Genomic DNA, 23,010 nt, shown 5'->3' on the forward strand with positions numbered 1-23,010 from the left:
ATGGAAAAGGTTGCCGACCTCTGGTGTAGCCTATTCCCGGTTACTTCAGAGGTGTTAACGGCAGAATCTGCGAAGGCCGGCAGGAGGAGGGGGTATCGGGAACATTTTTAAAAAGTTTTTATTTTTTTCTCCTGGTTAGGCCATCTTCATCTCTGGCTTCCTCTTGAGTCATTTGTGTGTCATAATTATTTGAGCAGTGTGCTTAAAGCATCAGACAAGCTCAATACATACAGTGCATTAGGAAAGTATTCAGTCCCCTTCACATTTTCCACATTTAGTTACATTACAGCCTTATTCTAAAATGGATTAATTAAATATTTTCCTCGCCAGTCTACACACAATACCCTATAATGAAAAGTTTGCACATTTAAGAGAAACCTTACGTAAGTATTCAGACCCTTTGCTATGAGACTTGAAATTGAGCTCAGGTGAATCCTGTTTCCATTGATCAATGTTAATGTTGCTACAACTTGATTGGAGTCCACTTGTGGTAAATTCAATTGATTTGAACACGATTTTGAAAGGCACACACCTGTCCATATAAGGTCCCACAGTTGACCGTGCATGTCAGAGCAAAGACCAAGGCATGAGGTCAAAGGAATTGTCTGTAGAGCGCCGAGACAGGATTGTGTCGGCACAGTTTTGTGGAAGGGTACCAAACAATTTCTGCACTATTGAAGGTTCCCAAGAACACAGTGGCCTCCATCATTCTTAAATGGAAGACGCTTTGAACCACGGAGACACTTCCTAGAGCTGGCCGCCCGGCCAAACTGCGCAATCGGGAGAAGGGCCTTGGTCAGAGGTGATCAAGAACCTGATAGTCACTCTGACAGAGCTCCAGAGTTCCTCTGTGGCGATGGGAGAACCTTCCAGAAGGACAACCAGATCTGCAGTGGTCCACCAATCGGGCCTTTATGGTAGGATGGCCAGATGGAAGCCACTCCTCAGTAAAAGTCCCATGACAGCCCGCTTGGAATTTTTGGCAAAAGGTACCCAAAGGACACTCAGACCATGAGAAACAAGATTTTCTAGTCTGATGAAAGCAAGATTGAACTATTTGGCCTGAATACCAGCATCACGTCTGGAGGAAACCTGGTGTCGCTCATCACCTGGCCAGTACCATCCCTGCGTGAAGCTTAGTGGCAGCATCATGCTGTGTGGATGTTTTTTCATGAACGGGCTGGGGGATTGGTCAGGATCTAGGGGAAAGATGAACGGAGCAAAGTACAGCGATCACGCTCCAGGGCGAAGGTTTACCTTCCAACAGGACAACGACCTTAAGCACACAGCCAAGACAATGCAGGAGTGGCTTTGGGACAGGTCTCTGAATGTCCTTTAGTGGCCCAGCCCAGAGCCTGTTCTTGAACCCGATCGAACATCTCTGGAGAGACTTGAAAATTGCTGTGCAGCGACGCTCTCCATCCAACCTGACAGAGCTTGAGATAATCTACAGAGGAGAAGGGGGAGAAATTCCCCAAATACAGTTGTGCCAAGCTTATAGCATCATACCCAAGAGAACTTGAGGCTGTAATCTCTGCCAAAAGTGCTTCAAGAAAGGTCTGAATACTTATTTAAATTGTTATTTTTATACATTTGCAAAATGTGTAACCTGTTTTTGCAGGTTATGGGGTATTGTGTGTGTGTGTGTGGATCAACTTTAGAATAAGGCTGTAATGTAAAAAAAATATGGATAGTCAAGTGGTCTGAATAATTTCCGAATGCAATGTACATAAGAACATAAGCCCCTTTCGGAGCCTAAAATAACTTTGTTTTAGGCTGTGTTTGTGAGAGACGGCAAAAATCCTGTGCTGATGGTCAATGATGTGATGATGTAAAAGGTCTGATGCGCAGTTCCACTGCCTGCTATCCATCGGCTCCTAACAGCTCCTGCTCTACTCCCAGCCTGCTCTAGTTGTGCATCGTTGGACACGGGCTGCTGACGTAGAGGATTGTCACATCCTGTGTCTTTAAGAAACCATGGAGTCACTGTGACAGAAGTCCGACAGAACCAACCCCTAAGGAGTATCAGGCTGTGATACGGGGCTGGGCCGCTGATCCCAACTTTCAAACTGAGACCGCACCGGTGTTCTCAAACACAAAGGGCCATGAGTTTTCCTTCACCTTAACGTGACTGAGTGAAATCTCCAGGCCTAGTTAGTTATAGGCTCCAACTATGGCCCAGAGATTGTGCTCACTTGGCACGAAATGGAAGAAAATGCTCAGTGAAACACTATCTGAGCTTGGCCAATAAATGCTTGTTTTCGTTCGTTCCCCCCAGCACACGCTGACAGGCCACAGCGGGAAGGTGCTGGCGGCTCGCTTTCTCCTGGACAACGCTCGTATCGTCTCCGGGAGCTACGACAGGACTCTGAAACTGTGGGACCTGCGCAGCAAAGTCTGTAAGAGTTGACTTTTTTTCTTATCCCCTTTAGTTTTTGCATTTTGTTTGTTCCTCCTTCTCTCTGGTTCCCCTTTTTTAAAAGGATTTGTATTTTTTCAGCCACACAAAATGGCTTTTAAGATTTTAACGCAGATAGTGTATGGTCTACTCATTGCAGATTAGTTTTTCTTGTTAGGAACCCCCAGTCTGTTTCTTCCTCAGGCATGAAGACTGTGTTTGCTGGGTCCAGCTGTAATGACATCGTTTGCACAGAGCAGTGTGTCATGAGCGGCCATTTTGATAAGAAAGTGCGGTTCTGGGACATCAGGTGAGTGTGTAGGGATAGTCCCCATTTTTAGATGGGGGGTGTATACATCCAACTAACCTTAAAGGGGCAGTCCACAGGGGAAACAATCAAGCGATTTACCTGCCCCTATTTCGGTAAAGTACTGTGTGATAGGGCTGGAGAAATAGGACTTACCATCCATGATATCAAAATTAGTTTTAACCATATTTTGAGGTTATTTAGTGTTTTTGTACATTTACTTTGTAAACCAACATTGTAGTAAAATAACGTTATATTTGGGGTTCTGGTGGTTCAATGTTTGAACTAAGCTCATGGCGGAAAATGGATGGCGGAACTGCAGATTGCCCCTTTAACCTGACAAACTGTAAACATAACCATATCCCTAGTAATGCTTAATGTATGCTTCCCATTTGTTTTTCAAAGTCTTCCATGAAATTAGCAGCAGCAGTACAGAAACGTCTCTCGGCAAATGCATTCTTCTCTCCTAGATGTGGAATTAAAGGGGAATTACACTCAAATAAAAATGTTAGTTTTTTTTTTTGCCCAAACCTCCAAAGGTCATCTGATTTAAGCATTGACATGGATCTGTTTCTCTATAAATGATTGTAATTTTGAGCAGTAAAATGCAAAACCAAAAACAAGGAAAAATAAAACTGGGAAGATATGTAACAAAGTTTTTGGGGAAAATGTACATTTTACAGTACCCCCTTAAGACAATAGCAATGTTGCTGGAAATTGAGGGGTATGAGTGCACTAATGAGCAACATGGACATGAAATAGATTTCATATGAAGCACAAATTCAAAATAATTTCCCAATTTAAAATTTCTTAATCTCCTATAGCTTGTTATTGCGAGGTGACTGTCACAGCTGTACTGCGATTAATCAGCAAACAAGCAACAAGGGGTTGCCCTTGCTTAGTCCATCCACTGAACCTGCTGCTAGTCAACTCCATGGCAATGCAGACAAAGATTACTACTATATATTTTGCTAAGTTCTAACTTAAGCTAGTTAAACATACAAAAAAATGACCTAAAATGGAAAAAGAAATGTAAATGGCTATAGCTAGCTAATCTACGTGGTTAGCTAGCTAATTTAGCCAGTAGGTCCCCCTGACTGCTTAAATTCCAGTTAGCATGCTAACCGATTAGCATACACCCTACCAAACTTAAAAGTAGTACTCATGCTAGAAAAGGAGGAACATGTTGCTCTCATGCTGCGATAGGGGAGTATCCAAATACTGGAAGTGGAGAACCCAGCTGGGGAATATCATACATACCCAGTGTAATTGTGTCGTGGGCAATGGTTGTATAGTGTCTTTGCCTTGAAGCTAATTTTCTTGTGACACTGGCTTTTTGTCCTGGGATGTATTCACTAGGAACCAAGAGGAAGCATACATGCATAAACTGGGAGGGACCTACATGAATGTGTCCAATAAACTTATTTTGCTACAGTGTGCTCTCATGAATGCCCCCCTCTCCTAACACTTGTAATTTTTTAGCTTGTGGCATCTGCTGAATCATTTGATTGTTCGTTTTTTTTTCTTCTTTTTTTTAGAGCGGAGAGTATAGTCTGCGAGCTGGAGCTCCTGGGCCGAGTCACGTCTCTTGACCTGAACCACGACCGCACCGAGCTACTCACCTGCTCCCGGGACGACCTGGTTAAGATCATCGACCTGCGCAGTAACGCGGTCCGCCAGACCTTCAGGTACGGGGACGTCACTGCTCTAGTACTGTAGACTACAGATCACTCACTTGACCGCCACACACCAATTGCTGTGTCAAGCCAGCGCTCAGAGTTTTCATTTAATATATTTAGTTATGGAGAGCCTCACCCATATTGTCAATTGAGCAATTGGATGCGTTGGTAGTCAGAGATTCTCTTTATTCTTATTGGTGAATAGATACTATATGTAGGCAATGGAATTGTCCTAATAGTGCAAACCCTGCATGTCTGGCACTCCAGGCACAATCAAACACTCAATGTATTTCAAAGGAAACCAAATACTATTTGAACCCATGTTTGACGTGGATTAGTGGTGTTGCAGGTTTATGTTGTGTGTTCTCATCTCTCCTCCCAGTGCTCAGGGCTTCAAGTGTGGCGCTGACTGGACCCGAGTCACCTTCAGGTGAGTGACACCTTTTACACCAATATTGTGTCCTAAATGGCAACCTATTCCCTACATAGTGCACTACTTTTGACCAGAGCCTATTGGGCCTGGTCAAAAGGAGTTCAGTAGGTAGGGAATAGATTGGACTGTGTCCCAAACAGCTATTGGTTTAGTTTTACTAACATCGGTTGTGGTCAAATTCCCTACCTTTCTCCATGCAAGTGTGCACATGCTCACCTCTCCAACCACAGTCCCGTGACTCCATTGAGCCCCTTATTTTGAACCTACTATTGCCTTGTGTACTCCTCAGTCCTGATGGCAGTTACGTGGCGGGGGGCTCTGCAGACGGCGCCTTGTATGTGTGGAATGTCCTGACGGGCAAGTTGGAGCGCACCCTGGACAAGAACCACTGGTCAGTTTGAACTTCCGGAGTAGGATCAAGTCTTCCTTCCACACTGTTTTCCAGTCAGTTTTGCACTTGTTTTTTAATGGTTTCAGGTTCAGGATTTGAAGGTAAGCCATAGACCTGGATATACAGCTTTAGTACCACAAAGCCTGTTTTAACTTGAGCAGTGCCATTGAGGACTTTGACCATTTTGAGGTAGTGAACTGGGTGGGACTTTCTATGCTGTGTTTCCCATAGAATTTTAGCTGTAATGGCAAGGGTTCGGGTAAGGATTATCTGAGGGTCCCAGGGGCATGAACCACCTGGAGACTTTTTTTTTTGTATAAGGACTGAGAAAGGCAGTTCTGGGGAGTGACATTCTACTCAAAAATTGATGAAAATAGAATTAAATAGGCTGAGACACAGGGTTAACCATATGCATACTCAATTGGGCTAATCATTAGCTAGATCCCAAACTCTAAACATGATCAATGTGTTTAGTGTTCCACCAAAAACTTAACATAAACACAGTGAATGTGTTACATTTATTCCCCGGTCTCACCTATGCACACAGTGAATTATGGAGGCTAAATGCGCCTAAACCATGCTCATATACAGCACTGAGCTCTCCTTTTTAGGAGTTGAGAAGGAGTAGTAGCCATGGAAAGCTGGGATTCCCCTCTTTGTAACAAAGTCGATCAAAATTGCTTTCAGAATATTACTGCAATTGAATTAAGAAATGTGCATTGACTGCTTATCAGAATACATGTTTCTCTCCTTGTGGCACTCGCAACTTGAATGCACCTCAAGGAATATTTATTTCTCGCACAGAACACACACAACGACAAGCTGATTAGGTAAATACCTTGGTAAACTATTCTACTATGGGGTTGTTGCTGTTCATTACTCTTGTTGACAGTTCAAGACTCTTCAAAGTTTATATTGGCTGATACTACTGCTATGGGTTACGGAAATATCACCTGCTGCCATCTTGGATGGAATTCTGTATCAACCAATATGAACTGGGTTGGTTGGGCCCTGAATGCTGATTTGGCTGAAAGCCATGCTATACCACAGGTGTGACAAAACATCTATTTTTACTGTTCTAATTATGTTTTTTTTTTTTAACCAGCCACCTTGGGGGTTTGTGATATTTGGCCAATATACCACGGCTCAGGGCTGTGTCCCAGCACTCTCCTCGTGCGTAAGACCAGCCCTTATTGGCTGTATACCACATCCCCTCTGGCCTTATTGCTTAAATATACAGTGCATTTGGAAAGTATTCAGACCCCTTGACTTTTTCCACATTTTGTTAGGTTACAGCCATATTCTGAATATTGTTTTTCCCCCCCCCCTCAAAAATCTACACACAATACCATACAATCACAAAGCAAAAACAGGTTTTGAGATGTTTTTGCAAATTTATTTTAAAAAATAAACTGACATTTTGCATAAGTATTCAGACCCTTTACTCAGTACTTTGTTGAAGCACATTTGGCAGTGATTAAACCCTTGATTATTCTTTGGTATTGTGCTAAAAGCTTGGCACACCTGTATTTGGGAAGTTTCTCCCGATCTTCTCAAGCTCTGTCAGGTTGGATATGGAGCGTCGGCTGGGACTTGTCCCGAAGCCAGTCCTGCATTGTCTTGGCTGTGTGCTTCTGGACATTGTCCTGTTGGAAGGTGACCCTTCGCCCCAGTCTGAGGTCCTGAGTGCCCTGGAGCAGGTTTTTATCAAGGATCTCTCTGTACTTTGCTCTGTTCATCTTTCCCTCCATCCTGACTAGTCTCCCAGTCCCTGCTGCTGAAAAACATTCCCACAGCATGATGCTGCCACCCATGCTTCACCGTAGGGATGGTGCCAGGTTTCCTCCAGACGTGACGCATGGAATTCAGACCAAAGAGTTAAAGCTTGGTTTCATCAGACTTAAGAACCTTGTTTCTCATGGTATGAGTCCTTTAGGTGCCTTTCGGCAAACGCCATGCAAGCTGTTATGTCCCTTTTACTGAGGAGTGGCTACTGTCTGGCCATTCTACCATAAAGGCCTGATTTGCTAGAGTGCTGCAGAGATGGGGGAACCTTCCAGAAGGACAACCATCTCCACAGATGAACTCTGGAGCTCTATCAAAGTAACCACCGGGTTCTTGGTCACCTCCCTGACCAATACCTTCTCCCCTGATTGCTCAGTTTATCTGGGCGACCAGCTCTAGGAAGAGTCTTGGTTGTTCCAAACTTCTTCAATTTAAGAATGATGGAGGCTACTGCGTTGGACCTTAAATGCTGCAGAAATGTTTTGGTACCCTTCCCCAGATCTGTGCCTTATCACAATCCTGTCTCGGGGCTCTACGGACAATTCCTTCGACCTCATGGCTTTGTTTTTGCTCTGACATGCACTGTCAACTGTGGGACCTTATATAGACAGGTGTGTGTGCCTTTCCAAATCATATCCAATCAATTAAGAAGGTATAAATTAACTTTTAACAAGGCACTCCTGTTCATTGAAATGCATTCCAGGTGACTACCTCATGAAGCTGGTTGAGAGAATGCCAAGAGTGCAAAGCTGTCATCAAAGCAAAAGGTGGCTACTTTGAAAAATCTGAAATATAGAATGTTTCCAGATGTTATTTCATTGTTGTGATGTCTTCACTGTTATTCTACAATGCAGAAAATAGTAAAAATAAAGAAAGCCCCTTAAATTACTAGGTGTCCAAACTTGTGTGTGTACATTTGGGGCAGCAGGTAGCCTAGTGGTTAGAGCGTTGGTCTTGTAACTGAAATGTTGCAAGATCAAATCCTCGACAAGTTAAAAAGTCTGTCGTTCTTCCCCTGAACAAGGTAGTTAACACACTGTTCCTAGGCCGTCATTGAAAATAAGAATAGTTAATTTTTTATTTACCTTTATTTAACTTTGGCATTATGTGGTACTGTGTAGAGATTGATGAGGAAAAATTTATTTAATCCATTTTAGATTAAGGCTGTAACGTAAAAAGTCAAGTGGTCTGAGTACTTTCCAAATGCTCTGTACTCGTCAGCAAACATTCAATTACTGCAATGGCATTAAATCACAAACTGTGTGTTTTGCCTGTTCAGACAACACACTCCAGGTGGCAGTATGACCCCTTTGTTTGTTGACTGACTCATGGTAGAAGAGATTGTACTTTAAAATGAAGTTAGCCCTCAATGGCGCAGCCCATGCGGGCGCAGATGCAAGTAAAGGCGCTTTTTCTATCTCTTTGGGCTAAGGTGCAACTTCTACCTGACACTCCTGTTATGCCATCCTGCTCAGGTTTGATGTTCTGTTGTCTCTTCTCTCAGCTCGGCCATCAACTCGGTGTCCTGGTCGCCATCGGGAGCCTACGTGGTCAGTGTGGAGAAGGGCAGCAAGGCTGTCCTCTGGTCTGACATGTGATTGGCTATGCTCTGCTCTGGCCCTCTGCCATTGGGTGACTGGCTCTGTCTGGACTGTTCAATGGAGGCACTGACTGGATGGGGGTTCCCTAGCCCCACCCTCTAACGGCCAACCCCCGCATCAACTTTGCCTCACTGGCATTGGACCATTCTGTGCTCCGATACGTTGGGAGGAGTTGTTTTCTTACCTAAAGGAGGTCATCCGGTGGCCCATAGGTGGCAGCAGAGTTTTAGTGTCCAGTTGAATGTGTCAGTGATGAGCCATGAAGGCAGAGTTTTCTCTTAAAGTTAAACAAAATTATATATCCATTTGAAATTATATCCAACCAAGGCAAGGCGAATGAGTTAGACAGTTTAACTAAAAGATGACATAAAACAGTTGTTGCCAAATTGCCACTATAAACAGAGCTGGATTGTCTGGTTTTTACGGCTGCAATTGGACACGTCGTTAGGTTTTACAAGACCTTGGGATGGGCAGAGGTTTTTAAAGTTTAAGTCTGTCTCCTGGGCCCACTTTTTCCATACTTATCTGATCGTATTTCTGTAATTGGATAGAATTAATCCGTAGAAATAGAATTAATAGAACACGTGCATCATTGACTTGAATGGGGACGTCTGTTAGAACTAATCTATTTCTATGCATTTAATCTAAACAAATTGCCAAAATCCGATCAGGTAACTTTGAAAAACTGTGCCCAGGTTTCAGTTTTAAATACAATTTCTTTTTTTGTCCTTAAAAAAAATAAATGCATGGTGCAGTTCCCGGTCTTTCTAATGTTGTAGCAGTGTTTCCATTCACTTTGCACCACCTTTGCTGTGTCTGAAATGGCACAAGGTGGGTGATTGGTTGGTTGTCTCCAACTGTATGGGAGCATTGAGTTGTCTTGTTAATACTGTAATGCTGTGCTCTTCAAACCTTGTCCTGGATACCCACAGGGCCTGTTATATAGCTCTGCACCAACACACCACAACAAGTTTATAAGTAGTTGTACTTGGCTGGAACAAAAGCCTTACACACCTCGTTGGTCCTTGGGACCAGGTTTGAAGACCACTGCTGTAAGGAGTGAACACGTGTTGTGAACAAGAGTGAACACAATTCTCTAAAACAAACTCATGTGCCAATCACAATGACCATGCCCCCCATGTAACATTTAAACAAGGAATGCTCTGTTTGAGATGACAATTCTCTAGACAGCTGGAATGAACCCACACACTTGGCACATCTGCTTAATACTATTTATTCAGGTGGTTGTTCAGTGTTATGTCCTATCAGTCACTGTCAACATTAAAATAATGCAATGTTCCGGTCTTGGAGGGCCACAGCATGTGCTGGTCTTTTTGAAATTCTGTTATTGATCGGTCGGTCAACTGTTAGACCTGTTTATTGGTCAGCTCACCTCGATTCCAGGGGTGAAATGCTGGGCCGCGTTCTGGAGGGATGCATAGTTCAGGACGTTGCAAGAGATGTTTCCCGTAGAGCTGACATGATTCCCCACTATAAAAGCATGTACAGTATGATCTAATCTACAAAATGTATTTGTATTGGAACTTTTATGTAAGCCAAAAGCTGACCCCATCGTCCAAAGACGTTAAGCAGATACTGTGGTCCTCCATAGCCTGGGGATTAGCTCCACTCCTTAACACTTGCATGCTGTTTTTCTTAGTTTTTTTTTCTTTTTCATTTCAATGGACTTGTTGACACACATGACATATGTGTCATGTTTACATGATGCTGTTCTAAATATCAATGACTAGTATCTATCGTTCACCACATGGGCAGGGAACCCCAGTCCCGCAAGGATCACTCGGTCCAATGGGATCTGCTGACAAAGGGCCAGGTTCAGTAGTGAAATATTGTCGAACATTGCAGGTAGAAATACCATAAACAGAATCAATGATTCCTTTGTTCGATATGTCAGAGCCATGTTTACTTATTTCTATCTGAAAGTTCCACAACGTTGAGTCCTGAGGGGTATAGTACAAAGCAAGATCAATGCTTTAGCCAGTGAACTTGCCTAAATATTCTGAAATAACATTTTTTTGAAGGACACGTTTGAAAATGCATGGTCTGATTAAACTAACAACCAGAAGCACATATCTTAGTTTAGATTTCCTAATGAACCTGAATCTGATTAGTTCTGTTTATCAAAGTTAGCTGGCTAACTCATTGATCCTGCTTGTACTATACACTTCTGCTGAAAGCACCCAAATTTGCACTTGTAATTTATCCAGAGGGGAAAAGTTTAAGATAAAGTTTGAAGATCAATGGTGTCATGTTTTTGGCTTTGGTCATGTTTTCCACTCTGACAATAACTGGTGCAAACACTGAGTAAATCTGGCACAGAAGTGTCTTTCACTCATTTAATAATGAAATATTCACTATCTGATTTGAGTTGTATGAATACATGCCCTGGAGGATGCAAGGCACTGATAGAATCAAGCAGGGGATTCTCTCTTATGTGTTCTGTTGACAGGCCAGCATATCCTGCCCTCTTCGGGGTCATGTTCAGTAGGCACCAAATAGGAGAAAATGAACTGAAACCGGGGAGGACTATCTGGACTTGTCCAATAAGACAGCTAATTTTCGTTTCCCATTTTATTTATTTTTTTGTTCCATGTTCTTATGAACATGACCCAGGACTCCTTTTCCCACAGTTAACTCCAAGCTTCAGTCATCATGTACAGGCCAGGGGAAGGGGAGGTTGGTTTTGAAATGTGCTTGGTAAACTGCTGATCAGCAGTCCTTTACCCCACCCCTCTGCGATCAGCAAAAAGATTGTAAAGCTTAAGTTATATTATGTATGTATATGAAACATGTATGTGTTAATGTATGCACACTGAGAAAGTGTGGGAACATTTGTGTTATATTGTTTTTTTTGGGGTGAGGCAGATGGTAACTGACTACAGATGACGTGTGTCAATAAAATTACTATCTTACTGTTGATGTGCACTACAGCAAACTACATAATTATTAGTCATATGAGAGATTATATTTAGGCACATGGTTTTCTCAATACAGCGAACAGCGTTTCCACAAATTGTGTAATGATTGCATGATCTTGGTTAGCCCGTAAAATATTCTGTGATTTGTTCTCGATTAGGTTCTGGGGATAAGCGTGTTAGAAATGGCGATTTCCTGTATGCGGAGTCCTCACCCTCACAAAAGGGAACTCTCAGCCTGTTTGTCATCCGTCGAACCAAAGCAGTTTGAGCACCGCCTTCACCCGATCCTGGTAGGTCCAAATAACCAGTTACGAAACCCAAGAGCCGGCACTGATGCTGCTTGTTATCACGCATCCCATAGGATGGTGACAGATTCTACGGTACCAGTTATGTTAAACTAAATCTGTCCACTAGAGATTAATGGGTGCATAATGTCAGAAGTAGTTTCATTCAGAAATATTGGATCCTTGAAAGTACAAATGCAATATTTATTGCCGTTTCAATTCATGATATACCCATGGATTATTGGTGAATATAACTTAAACTAAGCTCGAGGCATTTCATAATGCAGGGCTGGCTGCAGCTATAACAGCCTCCACTCTTCTGGGAAGACTTTCCACTAGACGTTAGAACATTGCTCTAGGGACTTGCTTCCACTCAGCCACGAGCATTAGTGAGGTCAGGCCCTGATGTTGGGAGATTAGGCCTGGCTCGCAGTCGCTGTTTCAATTCATCCCAAAGGTATTCGATGGAGTTGAGGTTAGGGCTCTGTGCAGGCCAGTCAAGTTGTTCCACAACGATCTCGACAAACCATTTCTGTATGGACCTCGCTTGGAAGGCATTGTCATGCTGGAACAGGCAAGGGCCTTTCCCAATCTGTGAACAGGCAAGGGCCTTTCCCAATCTGTTGCCTCAAAGTTGGAAGCACAGTATCGTCTAGAATGTCATTGTATGCTGTAGCGTTAAGATGTCCCTTCACTGGAACTAAAGGGCCTAGCCCGAACCATGACAAACATCCCCAAACCATTATTCCCCTTCCACCAAACTTTACAGTTCACACTATGCATTGGGGCAGGTAGCATTCTCCTGTCATCCTCAACTCTGATTCGTCTGCAAGATGGCGAAGGGGGATTCATCACTCCAGAGACCACGTTTCCAGAGTCCAATGGCGGTGAGCTTTACACCACTCCAGCCGACGCTTGGCATTGCGCATGGTGATCTTAGGCTTGTGTGGCTACTCTGCCATGGAAACCCATTTCGTGAAGCACCCGATGTACAGTTATTGTGCTTCCAGAGGCAGTTTGGAACTCAGTGAGTGTTACAACCGAGGACAGGTGATTTAATTTTTATTTTTATGCGCTTTAGCACTCGGCGGTCCCGTTCTGTGAGCTTGTGTGGCCTACCACTTCGCAGTTGAGCAATTGTTGCTCCTTGATGTTTCCACTTCACAATAACAGCACTTAGTTGACCAGGGCAGCATCCTATGATGGTGCCACGTTGAATGTCACTGAGCTCTGCAGTAAGGCCAATGTTTGTCTATGGCGATTGTGTGGCTGTGTGCTCGATTTAAAAAATAAAAAATTATGAACCTGTCTGCAACTGGTGTGGCTGAAATGGCCAAATCCACACATTTGAAGGGGTGTCCATGTACTTTTGTGTGTATATATTTATAGTGTATCATGTTGATCTCATGGACTATTTTAGGCCCTGCATCCATAGAATTGTTGTCCATTTCCTTTCAGATGACACATTTGTGCCTGCATTAGGTCATTGGAAAGTTTGATAATGTGTTTCAGAAAGGGGTAGTGTCTGTTTTTAGACATAGTTATAGAATGTATGGTGCCCTATGGTAATATACTGGCAGAACACAATGGCCATCAAAAGCTTGCTGTGTGAATTATGTATTAAATAAGTTGTAACATGCAGATGGGCTTCAGTATTCTGGATGAGTTAGAGGTCTATGAGTAAAAGTGCTCATCTAGGAGAAGGTCGCAGAGTTGCAGTTGAATTGCAGTGGTGACCCGCACCTGTGGGTTCATGCTCTACACACAACAGAATCAGCTAAGACATTTCCTCGAGGGAAGTGTCTGTTGCAGAGAACGACAGTCTCGTCAAAGGTCTTTGCGTGGGCAGGTTTTCCAGGGAGGAAGAGCATCTCCGTCCAGTTATGGTTTAACTTGATGTGGTGGGCTGGTAATTAACCTGAGATGTGTGGTAGGGGTAGATATGTCTCCTGTTTTGGACTGTTTTCCGACTGTTCCTCCTGTTCTATAAGGAGACTTCCGATAAGGCCAACTTACGCATGAAAAGGAACGAGGCAATAGCCCTAGCTGCTCTTGGGCCTCCACCCTGCTACCCTCCTGGGGTGGCTGGTAGCCTAGCGGTTAGAGAGGCGAGCCAGGGGTTGCCAGTTCAAATCTCGGGTGTGACGGGAAAAATCTGGCGTGCAGTGAGTTGGCAACTGTAGGTTCCTAGATTCCATTGCCTGTCGTTGTGCCCTTGGCCGCAGAAGCACCTCTCCAAAAAAAACTGTCTTTAGGAGGGTTCGGGTTAAGAGCAGGAGTCACGTTTCGGTTGAACCTTGTGTGGAATTGACCAATGAAATAATCTTAAGTGCGACACTTGGGGCTGTCACGTGTATAAGGGCTGCTTCCCAGGGTAAAGTATTCACTTCAAGGAGAATAATCCAATTTAAGGAAGATGCCTCAATTCTACAATGCATCGGTGAGTAAAGCGGGTGTACCGTAGCATCTGAGTGATGGGTTAATATGTTTTAGTGAGATTGTGGAACAGGATGGGTGATTTCAAATTGTGATTTTGCTTGCGCATGTGTAACCCCTCAATTCTTGACTGGCGCTACATTGCATGACTGATACCCTGACTACTCTCCAGCGTTGCAAAATGCATTTAGAAATCTAGATTATTAAATTATTGCATCCACACTGCTCGCCCGCACCAACGAGCATCTTATTTTGCCAAGGGCTAAAATAGTCAGTTTTATTTGTGATGCTGATCGCGATGCAAGTCCTGCCTCTCCTATCTCCTCATTGGTTTATAGAAGCAGGTACCCACGTGCCATCTCATCATTGGTTATACCCATGTGGATGACTGAAAGATGAACTAGGTCAGTGGCGGTAATGCACCTAATTTATGAAAATTGCCAAACTCAATATGAAGTCAAGAGAAGAAAAAGCCTGGAAGGAGAAGAGATGACTAGAAATTATTCGGTTGACCTGTTTATGTGGATTAATTGTTGGAGTAGAGGTCCTTGTGCATTTCAGGTAAAATAATAATTCAATGTTTATATCCTTAGCTAAATAGGACAACTTGCGAGCTAAATTGACAATGTTTAATGCTTTTCGACCTGTCCCCAAATTTAATATAATTGGTTGTTTTGTTTTTGATATTTTAATCTGCGTGTCGTGATCGCGTTTGGTGTAGGGGGACAAAATACATTTATTCACAATAGCGCACGCGCGCAGCCGGTTTGGGTTCCGTGAGACGTGCCAACACAGGATTTTCGGGTTCAGGCGAGTGCCCCGTTTTATTGTAGTCTGGCTTTGAAGCACGCAACAGGGGTTAAATTTAGAATCAGACCATTATGAATGTAGATTCCTCCAGCTCCTGTACATGAAAATGTAACAGTTTCAACTGTCTTGACTGCTCGTGGTAACGTTAGCCAATGAGGCGTGAAATGGCTAACAAAGTAAACATTCAGAACGTTAGCTCAGCATCAAGATACTGAGATATTCAAATATCTGAGTGTGATCTTCACAGTTTGATTATAAATATACACTGCTCAAAAAAATGAAGGGAACACTTAAACAACACAATGTAACTCCAAGTCAATCACACTTCTGTGAAATCAAACTGTCCACTTAGGAAGCAACACTGACAATAAATTTCACATGCTGTTGTGCAAATGGAATAGACAACAAGTGGAAATTATAGGCAATTAGCAAGACACCCCTAATAAAGGAGTGGTTCTGCAGGTGGTGACCACAAACCACTTCTCAGTTCCTATGCTTCTTTGCTGATGTTTTGGTCACTTGAATGCTGGCGGTGCTTTCACTCTAGTGGTAGCATGAGACTGAGTTTACAACCCACACAAGTGGCTCAGGTAGTGCAGCTCATCCAGGATGGAACATCAATGCGAGCTGTGGGAAGAAGGTTTGCTGTGTCTGTCAGCGTAGTGTCCAGAGCATGGAGGCACTACCAGGAGACAGGCCAGTACATCAGGAGACGTGGAGGAGGCCGTAGGAGGGCAACAACCCAGCAGCAGGACCGCTGCCTTTGCAAGGAGGAGCACTGTCAGAGCCCTGCAAAATAACCTCCAGTAGGCCACAAATGTGCATGTGTCTGCTCAAACGGTCAGAAACAGACTCCATAAGGGTGGTATGAGGGCCCGACGTCCACAGGTGTGGGTTGTGCTTACAGCCCAAAACCGTGCAGGACGTTTGGCATTTGCCAGAGAACACCAAGATTGGCAAATTCGCCACTGGCGCCCTGTGCTCTTCACAGATGAAAGCAGGTTCACACTGAGCACGTGACAGAGTGGAGACGCCATGGAGAACGTTCTACTGCCTGCAACATCCTCCAGCATGACCGGTTTGGCGGTGGGTCAGTCATGGTGTGGGGTGGCATTTCTTTGGGGGTCCGCACAGCCCTCCATGTGGTAGCCTGACTGCCATTAGGTACCGAGATGAGATCCTCAGACCCCCTGTGAGACTATATGCTGGTGCGGTTGGCCCTGGGTTCCTCCTAATGCAAGACAATGCTAGACCTCATGTGGCTGGAGTGTGTCAGCAGTTCCTGCAAGAGGAAGGCATTGATGCTATGGACTGGCCCGCCCGTTCCCCAGACCTGAATCCAATTGAGCACATCTGGGACATCATGTCTCGCTCCGTCCACCACAGACTGTCCAGGAGTTGGCGGATGCTTTCGTCCAGGTCTGGGAGGAGATCCCTCAGGAGACCATCCGCCACCTCATCAGGAGCATGCCCAGGTGTTGGAGGGAGGTCATACAGGCACGTGGAGGCCACACACACTACTGAGCCTCATTTTGACTTGTTTTAAGGACATTATCAAAATTGGATCAGCCTGTAGTGTGGTTTTCCACTTTAATTTTGTGTGACTCCAAATCCAGACCTCTATGGGTTGATAAGTTAGATTTCCATTGTTAATCTTTGTGTGATTTGTTGTCAGCACATTCAACTATGTAAAGAAAAAAGTATTTAATAAGAATTTCATTCAGATCTAGGATGTGTTATTTCAGTGTTCCTTTTATTTTTTGGAGCGGTGTATATTCATAAGGCACTTATACAGTCAGACTAGACTTGTATGAGGATTATGACATGGTATAGCACAAAAAGGAGCGGAGCTCAACTTTCTCCATACCGTCTCTGGCCTAATCATAAATGAAAGAACTCAAAAGATTGCCTCAACGGTGAACTTGACACAAGACCAATACCAGGTTATACCAGGCGGGGGAAGTAAGAACAATGCATAATAGCCTTGACTAGATGAAAAACATATTGGAACCATTCTCACACTTCATACAATTACTTGCAGGTGAAAACTGCTCCTGCTATATTCTCCCCCTCCTTGAATACGGCAAAATATCCGAACATATTCAATAGTTTTAGTGCAACAGTACATTTTTCCCTCAGATTACACTTAAATTGAAATCTACATTGCTCAACAATGTCAAACCACAAGGCTGTATCATAAGAATTCACTGCTGCCTACAGTCGTGGCCAAAAGTTGAGAATGACACATTTCTTTTCAAAGTTTGCTGCTTCAGTGTCTTTATATAATTTTGTCAGATATTTACTATGGAATACTGAAATATAATTACAAGCATTTCATAAGTGTCAAAGGCATTTATTGACAATTACATGAAGTTGATGCAAAGAGTCAATATTTGCAGTGTTGACCCTTCTTTTTCAAGACCTCTGCAATCTGCCCTGGCATGCTGTCAATTAACTTCTGGGCCACATCCTGACTGATGGCAGCCCCTTGCATAATCAATGCTTGGAGTATGTCAGAATTTGTGGGGTTTTGTTTGTCGACCGCCTCTTGAGGATTGACCACAAGTTCTCAATGGGATTAAGGTCTGGGGAGTTTCCTTGCCATGGACCCAAAAGATCTGTTTTGTTCCGCGAGCCCCTTAGTTATCACTTTTGCCTTATGGCAAGGTGCTCCATCATGCTGGAAAGGGCATTGTTTGTCACCAAACTGTTCCTGGATGGTTGGGAGAAGTTACTTTCGGAGGATGTGTTGGTACCATTCTTTATTCATGGCTGTGTTCTTAGGCAAAATTGTGAGTGAGCCCACTCCCTTGGCTGAGAAGCAGGCCCACACATGAATGGTCTCAGGATGTTTTACTGTTGGCATGACCCATGACTGATGGTAGCGCTCACCCTGTCTTCTCCGGACAACCTTTTTTCTCGGATACCCCAAACAATCGGAAAGGTGATTTATCAGGGGAAATGACTTCACCCTAGTCCTCAGCAGTCCAATCCCTGTACCTGTTGCAGAATATCAGTCTGTCCCTAATGTTTTTCCTGGAGTGAAGTGGCTTCTTTGCTACTCTTCTTGATGTAACGGATGTGAAATGGCTAGTTGGCGGTGGTGCGAGCTAATAACATTTCAATCGGTGACGTCACTCGCTTTGAGACCTTAAAGTAGTGGTTCCCCTTGCTCTGCAAGGGCCGCGGCTTTTGTGGAGCGATGGGTAACAATGCTTCGAGGGTGACTGACGTGTGCAGATCGTCCCTGGTTCGCACCCAGGTTGGGGCGAGGGGACGGACGTAAAGTCTGTACTGTTACATTGACACCAGGCCATCCTCAAAGTCTTTGCCTCACTGTGTGTGCAGATGCACTCACACCTACCTGCTGCCATTCCTGAGCAAGCTCTGTACTGGTGGTGCCCCGATCCCGCAGCTGAATCAACTTCAGGAGACGGTCCTGGCGTTTGCTGGACTTTCTTAGGCGCCCTATTCACAACAGTTGAACCGCTCTCCTTGAAGTTCTTGATGATCTGATAAATGGTTGATTTAGGTGCAATCTTACTGGCAGCAATATCCTTGCCTGTGAAGCCGTTTTTGTGCAAAGCAATGATGACTGCATTGGTTTCCTTGCAGGTAACCATGATTGACCGAGGAATAACTGATTCCAAGCACCACCCTCCTTTTGAAGCTTCCAGTCTGTTATTCAAACTCAATCAGCATGACAGAGTGATCTCCAGCCTTGTCCTCGTCAACACTCACACCTGTGTTAACGAGAGAATCACTGACATGTCAGCTGGTCCTTTTGTGGCAGGGCTGAAATGCAGTGGAAATGTTTTTGGGGATTCAGTTAATTTGCATGGCAAATAGGGACTTTGCAATTAATTGAAATTCATCTGATCACTCCTCATAACATTCTGGAGTATATGCAAATTGCCATCATACAAACTGAGGCAGCAGACTTTGAAAATTTGTGTATTTCTAAAAACTTTCGGCCACGACTGTATAGACTTGAAATCATTGGTCACTAACACTGATCACTAGTCACTTTAAAGTTTTCATATCTTGATTTTTCATCCCATATGTGTACAGTTGAAGTCTGAAGTTTATATACACTTAGGTTGGAGTCATTGAAACTCATTTTTCAACCACTCCACAAATTTCTTGATAACAAATTATAGTTTTGGCAAGTTGGTTAGGACATTACTGTGTGCACGACACAAGTACATTTTCCAACAATTGTTTACAGATATTTAACTTATAATTCACAATTTGTGGGTCAGAAGTTTACGTACACTAAGTTGACTGCCTTTTTAAACAGCTTGGAAAATTCCAGAAAATTTTTACAGCTTTAGAAACTTCTGATTAGGCTAATTGACATCATTTGAGGCCTACCTTCAAACTCAGTGCCTCTTTGCTTGACATCATGGGGAAATCAGCCAAGACCTCAGAAAACAAATTGTAGACCTCCAAGTCTGGTTTATCCTTGGGCGCAATTCCTGAAGGTACCACGTTCATCTGTACAAACAATAGTACGTGTTGTGGAATATCGACTCAGAAATATAACACTTTTACTAGAACCTGTGAATTCAATATAGGCTGTAATACAGAGTTGGAAAGCCGAGCCCTTCCATGGAAGGACTTCATTACATACGTAGCCGAGACTAAATTCTCATATTACAGAGTCCTGCCTTTAGGATTCTCTCTTTGCATTAAGTATATAGAGTTCCCTCCCTCTATCTGAAAATAGCTTTCATTGACCTTTTTTAATCATTATCTTTTCTTCTCAGTTCTTGCTTAACGCCCACATCTGACAGCTGTATAGGTTATAATGGTAGCAGGCCCTGGTAATATGTTCCATTCCTTTATATAGCAATTCTGTCTTAGCTCATCAAACTGGACAGCCTAGATGCTGCTAATAATGGAAATGTAATCATAGTCATGAGTTTTGCTCCAACATGTGCAAGTATGAACACCATGGGACCACACAGCCGTCATACTGCTCAGGAAGGCGACACATTCTGTCTCCTAGAGATGAACGTACTTTGGTGTGAAAAGTGCAAATCAATCCCAGAACAACAGCAAAGGACCTTTTGTGAAGATGCTGGAGGAAACGGGTACAGTAAAACAAGTCCTATATTGACATAACCTGAAAGGCCGCTCAGCAAGGAAGAAGCCACTGCTCCAAAACAGCCATAAAAAAAGCCAGACTACGGTTTGCAACTGCACATCATGGGGAAAAAGATCGTACTTTTTGGAGAAATTTCCTCTGGTCTGATGAAACAAAAATAGAACTGTTTGGCCATCGTTATGTTTGGAGGAAAAGGGGGGGCTTGCAAGCCGAAGAACATCATCCCCCACCGTGAAGCACGGGGGTGGCAGCATCATGTGTGGTGGTGCTTTGCTGCAGGAGGGACTGGTGCACTTCACAAAATAGATGCCATCATGAGGCAGGAACATTTTGGCTATATTGAAGCAACATCTCAAGACATCAGTCAGGAAGTTAAAGCTTGGTCGCAAATGGGTCTTCCAAATGGACAATGACCCCAAGCATACTTCCCAAGTTGTGGCAAAATAGCAAAAGGACAACCAAGTCAAGGCATTGTCGTGGCCATCACAATGCCCTGACCTCAATCCCATAGAACATTTGTGGGCAGAACTGAAAAGGGGGGTGTGTGTGTGCAAGGAGGCCTACAAAGCTGACCATTACCCCAGTTCTGTCAGGAGGAATGGGCCAAAATTCACCCAACTTATTGTGCGAAACTTGTGGAAGGCTACCCAAAACGTTTGACCCAATTGAAGCAATTTAAATGCTATGAAATACTAATTGAGTGTATGTGAACTTCTGACCCACTTAGAATGTGATGCAATAAATCAATCATTCTCTCTACTATTATTCTGACATTTCACATTCTTAAAATAAAGTGGTGATCCTAATTAACCTAAGACATGGCATTTTTACTAGGATTAAATGTCAGGAATTGTAAAACTGAGTTTTAAATGTTTTTGGCCAAGGTGTATGTCAACTTCCGACTTCAACTGTACATATTCTTATTCCATCCCTTTACTTAGATTTGTGTGTATTAGGTAGTTCTTGTGGAATTGTTAGATTCCTTGTTGATATCGCTACACTGTCAGAACTAGAAGCACACGCATTTCACTACACTCACAAAAGCATCTACCAACCATATGTATGTGACCAATAAAATTGGATTTGATCTAGGTTTTGTGTGTTGCCCATACTATGTTCAGAATCCGTTCCACTATAAGCTTCACTGGTGGACTTCTGTTGGACAAGCCGTGCCCTCTTCAGGATTCTCATCCTATTCAGTCACACCACTTCAACCCTGTTCTTGATCAAGATTTCTACCGTGGGACTGGGTGGGTGGGTGGGTGGGTTCCTAGCTGCTAACAAAACTTTGCTCCATAACTCAAACCTGAGTTATGCATGAGCTGTTCAGTACGACTGTGTGATCACGCTCTCTGGAGCCGACCTGAGTAAGACCATTTTAAACAGGTCTACATTAACAAGGCTGAGGGACCAGATGGATTACCAGGACGTGTGCTCCGGGCGTGTGCTGACCAACTGGCAGGTGTCTTCACTGACATTTTCAACATGTCCCTGATTTGAGTCTAATACCAACATGCTTCAAGCAGATAACCATAGTCCCTATGCCCAAGAACACAAAGGCAACCTGCCTAAATGACTACACACCTGTGGCACTCACGTCCGTAGCCATGACGTGCTTTGAAAGGCTGGTAATGGCTCACATCAACACCATTATCCCAGAAACCCTAGACCCACTCCAATTTGCATACCTCCCATCTCTATTGCACTCCACACTTCCCTTTCCCACCTGGACAAAAGGAACACCTATGTAAGAATGCTATTCATTGACTACAGCTCAGCGTTCAACACCATAGTGCCCTCAAAGCTCATCACTAAGCTAAGGAACCTGGGACTAAACACCTCCCTGTGCAACTGGATCGTGGACTTCCTGACGAGCTGCCCCCAGGTGGCGAGGGTAGGTAGCAACACGTCTGCCATGCTGATCCTCAACACTGGAGCTCCCCAGGGGTGCGTGCTCAGTCCCCTCCTGTACTCCCTGTACACCCACGACTGCTTGGCCAGGCACGACTCCAACACCATTAAGTTTGCAGACGACAAAAGTGGTAGGCCTGATCAACGACAAAACAGCCTATAGGGAGGAGGTCAGAGACCTGGCCAGGTGGTGCCAGAATAACAACCTATCCCTCAACGTAAAAGGAGCACTGAGCACGCCCCCATTCTCATCGACGGGGCTGTCGTGGAGCAGGTTGAGCGCTTCAAATTCCTTGGTGTCCACATAAACAACAAACGAGAATGTCTGGTGTGTTCGGACCAATCATGTAGAGGGCACAGCAAAGCCTGTTCCCCCTCAGGAAACTAAAAAGATTTGGCATGGGTCCTAAGATCCTCAAAAGGTTCTACAGCTGCAACATCGCTAGCATCCTGACCTGTTGCATCACTGCCTGGTACGACAATTGCTCGGCCTCCGACCACAAGGCACTACAGAGGGTAGTGCGTACGGCCAGAGTACATCACTGGGGATAAGCTGCCTGCCATCCAGGACCTCTAAACCAGGCATTGTCAGAGGAAGTGCCCTGAAATTTGTCAGACCCCAGCCACCCCAGTCATAGGCTGTTCTCTACTACCGCATGGCAAGCGGTACCGGAGTGCCAAGTCTAGGACAAAAAGGCTTCTCAACAGTTTTTACCCCCAAGCCATAAGACTCCTGAACAGGTAACCAAATGGTTACCCGGACTATTTGCAATGTGTGCACCCCCCACCCCCCCAACCCCTCTTTTTTTTACGCTGCTGCTACTCAGGGGAAATGTTCATCATATTTGCATAGTCACTTTAACCATACCCCCATACCCACATGAACATACTACCTCAATAAGCTTATCTGTATATAGCCTTGCTAG

At 44.0% G+C, this 23,010-nt stretch overlaps 1 protein-coding gene and 1 non-coding gene across 3 annotated transcripts in view; both read left to right on the top strand.

Annotated features, from left to right (window-relative positions):
- The window catches only part of atg16l1 (ATG16 autophagy related 16-like 1 (S. cerevisiae)), a 55,434-nt gene extending 43,902 nt beyond the window's left edge, over positions 1-11,532 (top strand). For both annotated transcript variants that reach the window (XM_064984119.1, XM_064984120.1), the window contains 6 exons: positions 2,279-2,399; positions 2,603-2,708; positions 4,244-4,393; positions 4,767-4,814; positions 5,107-5,208; positions 8,498-11,532. In XM_064984119.1, the coding sequence (XP_064840191.1) occupies positions 2,279-2,399; positions 2,603-2,708; positions 4,244-4,393; positions 4,767-4,814; positions 5,107-5,208; positions 8,498-8,591 (621 nt within the window). In that variant the 3' untranslated portion in view covers positions 8,592-11,532. The remainder of the gene's footprint in view (positions 1-2,278; positions 2,400-2,602; positions 2,709-4,243; positions 4,394-4,766; positions 4,815-5,106; positions 5,209-8,497) is intronic.
- On the top strand, positions 1,814-2,077 carry LOC135553525 (small Cajal body-specific RNA 6). Its single transcript, XR_010457604.1, has one exon. It is a non-coding gene; the product is annotated as a small Cajal body-specific RNA 6 (non-coding RNA).
- Positions 11,533-23,010: the final 11,478 nt, after the last annotated feature.

Source organism: Oncorhynchus masou, chromosome 13 (genome assembly GCF_036934945.1).
Source record: "Oncorhynchus masou masou isolate Uvic2021 chromosome 13, UVic_Omas_1.1, whole genome shotgun sequence".
Taxonomy (NCBI): domain Eukaryota; kingdom Metazoa; phylum Chordata; class Actinopteri; order Salmoniformes; family Salmonidae; genus Oncorhynchus; species Oncorhynchus masou.